Genomic DNA, 2,832 nt, shown 5'->3' with positions numbered 1-2,832 from the left:
ATATTGAGGAGTGGGTTTGCATGTATGCTCCAAGTGAAATAAAATGTAAAAACAATGAAAAAAAACAGCGTACTATTATTGAAAGTTGACTTGAAGAACACAAATTTATTAAACTATAACAAAATCAAACAGATATTTTGATAGCTCCTGCTATTTTTATCAACGTTAAAGTAAGAAAACTTTGGAGATCTTGCACATACATAAAGAATAATAAATCGCATTAACAAATCCAATTGGTTCTTAATGATAATAATAATAATAAATATGATTTATATAGTGCACATATCCACTTTAGAAAGTCCTCAATTGTGCTAAAATTGAGAAATACATCAATAAAGCAAAACTTAAGGAAATGGTGGTATTAAAAAAAATGTACATAACAAAAAAAACTGATTAAAGATGTATTACAAAAACAATTATATATGGCCCATATGAAACCAGGACCTTCAGATTATAATTAAAAAAATTAGCTAAAGGTTTATTCATGTTATCCCATCAAGCGTCTTGTATTACACTAGATTTCATCATAAAGTTTAATATCTGTAAATGAATATCAACTTAACTACAGTCCTTTATTGTACATTAAAGTAACATTTTTTGTGGCATCTTGAATTTCTTTTTCTAGCTTAGAAGTGGCTATCTGTAAGAAAAAAAAACAAGATTATAGGGAACAACATCAATATATAAAAGTAACACATCATTAGAAAATGAACACAACAACAAAGAATAAACACAAATCATACAATAAGCAGCATCAATATTATTATAAAAGTAATACTTCATCAGAAAATGAACACAACATCAAAGAATAAACATAAATCATATAATAAGCAGCATCAATATTATTATAAAAGTAATACTTCATCAGAAAATGAACACAACATCAAAGAATGAACACAACACCTTAGGCTACATTAAGACATGGGAGATAACCTGGAGCAACTAACGCCAGACATACGTTAATCCATGGTGTAATTAACAAGATGTCAGACTGGGCAATTAATGTAATACTAGCGTAAGTATTCACATGAAATACATAAACTTGTAATTGCACACTTTGTATTTCTTGTTAACATCTGGGCTTTATTATGATTGGTCAAGTCCTGACCAGGTTTAAAATCATTGATGCATAACTATAAGTTAACGCAATGGTGTACACTAATTTGGGTCTGTTGATGGATTATCATACATCAGTGATTGCATGCTAAGTTCACACCGCTCGATTAATGTTATGCTTATGTAACTCATATCTGAGCATAGCCACTGAATGAACACAGAATCATAGAATGAACACAGCATCATAGGTAGACAAGAAATAAAATGTGCAATTAAGAACGAACACAGCATCGCCGAACGGACACAGCATCGCCGAACGGACACAGCATCGCCAAACGGACACACCATCGCCGAACGGACACACCATCGCCGAACGGACACACCATCGCCGAATGGACACAGCATCGCCGAACGGACAGCGCATCGTCGAACGGACACAGCATAGCCGAACGGACACAGCATCGCAGAACGAACACAGCATCGCAGAACTAACACAACATCGCTAAATGAACACAATATCGCAGAATGAACACAGCAACGCAGAATAGCAATGCAGAATGAACACAGCAATGCAGAATGAACACAGCATCGTAAAACGAACACAACATCGTAGAAAGAACACAGCATCGTAGAACGAACACAACATACAATTCAATTTCATAAACATAAGAACTGTTTCAAATTTAATGAAAAAGAACAATTTAATCACTAAAACTTTTCTAAAAGACAACTTTTCGTTTTTGTAACTTTGCCCCATGGTCAAGAGCATGACTGTAGTTGCTACAAAATATTTGTTACCTGTGAAAATTGTGGAAATAAGCTGATGGCCACTGGAAGAGCAAATCCAAATGACAATGTTACAACTGCAGCGTTAACAGCCAACATCCAACGTGGACTATGCTGCAAGAATTTGGTTCTAAAAAAAAATAGGATGCAATAAAATTTCATAAAGATATTCAAATTTACATTTAACAATTGCCATTATATCTATGTTTATCAATCAGTCCTATTATCCTTTCACAAAACAAACTTTTACTATGGGCTATCCCATTTATATTTATCAATTAGCTTTTCAGTCTTTCAACAACTGCTGACTATGGGCATTCCCATTTATGTTTATCAATTAGCTTTTTTAGTCTTTCACTTTCACTGTTTACAATGGGCCATCCCATTTATGTTGCATTATTAGCCATTCACAAGACAACTGTTATTATGACCCATCAAACTCAAGTTTATAAATTAGAATTTATCAATCAAAGTAACATGTTGAACTCACTTTTCAAGGAAAGACATCACAATTGGTGGGATAAGCAGGATGGGTGCTGGAAGAACCATACGAGTGAAAGCTGTCTGTGTCAAGGCCTATCAACAACATCATAAATTATACATCATATTCAATTCACCAGCAAAACTAACCTAGGTTTAAAAGAGTCTCTTTTCAATATTGAAAAACTATTCACTAAACTTATATTGTAATTATTAAGACCGAGACATCCTTACATTATTTTCCTAATCAATTTAGACGTCTCTAGAACCCAGTGTCACCAGAACCCTCACCTTTTTAGCCGCTATTTTAGAGGTTCCTACAACATTGCCCTTATCATCCATAACCTCAATGCCTTCAAATACTTCACCATACCTCATCAAGATGCAGTTACATGTGCTGGCAGTTGCTGAAACAAAATAAACCTTGATGATTATTATACAGTATATCATTATCTACTACCTGTCCCACAATGATGATGATAATAATTATTATACAGTATATCATTATCT

At 33.5% G+C, this 2,832-nt stretch overlaps 1 protein-coding gene across 1 annotated transcript; it reads right to left on the bottom strand.

The window, feature by feature from the left end:
• Positions 1-85: 85 nt before the first annotated feature.
• LOC117120172 (sideroflexin-5-like) lies at positions 86-2,729 on the bottom strand (the record flags this gene model as incomplete). Its single annotated transcript, XM_033265196.1, is given in 4 exon segments — positions 86-640; positions 1,855-1,972; positions 2,333-2,418; positions 2,614-2,729. Coding segments are annotated over 4 exon segments (398 nt in total), but the record flags the coding sequence as incomplete, so codon positions are not given.
• Positions 2,730-2,832: the final 103 nt, after the last annotated feature.

Source organism: Anneissia japonica, unplaced genomic scaffold (genome assembly GCF_011630105.1).
Source record: "Anneissia japonica isolate Jap-2015-1 unplaced genomic scaffold, ASM1163010v1 scaffold296010_len2832_cov355_single, whole genome shotgun sequence".
NCBI lineage: Eukaryota > Metazoa > Echinodermata > Crinoidea > Comatulida > Comatulidae > Anneissia > Anneissia japonica.
Note: the sequence above shows the minus strand (reverse complement) of the source record. Positions and strands in the feature narration are given on the sequence as shown.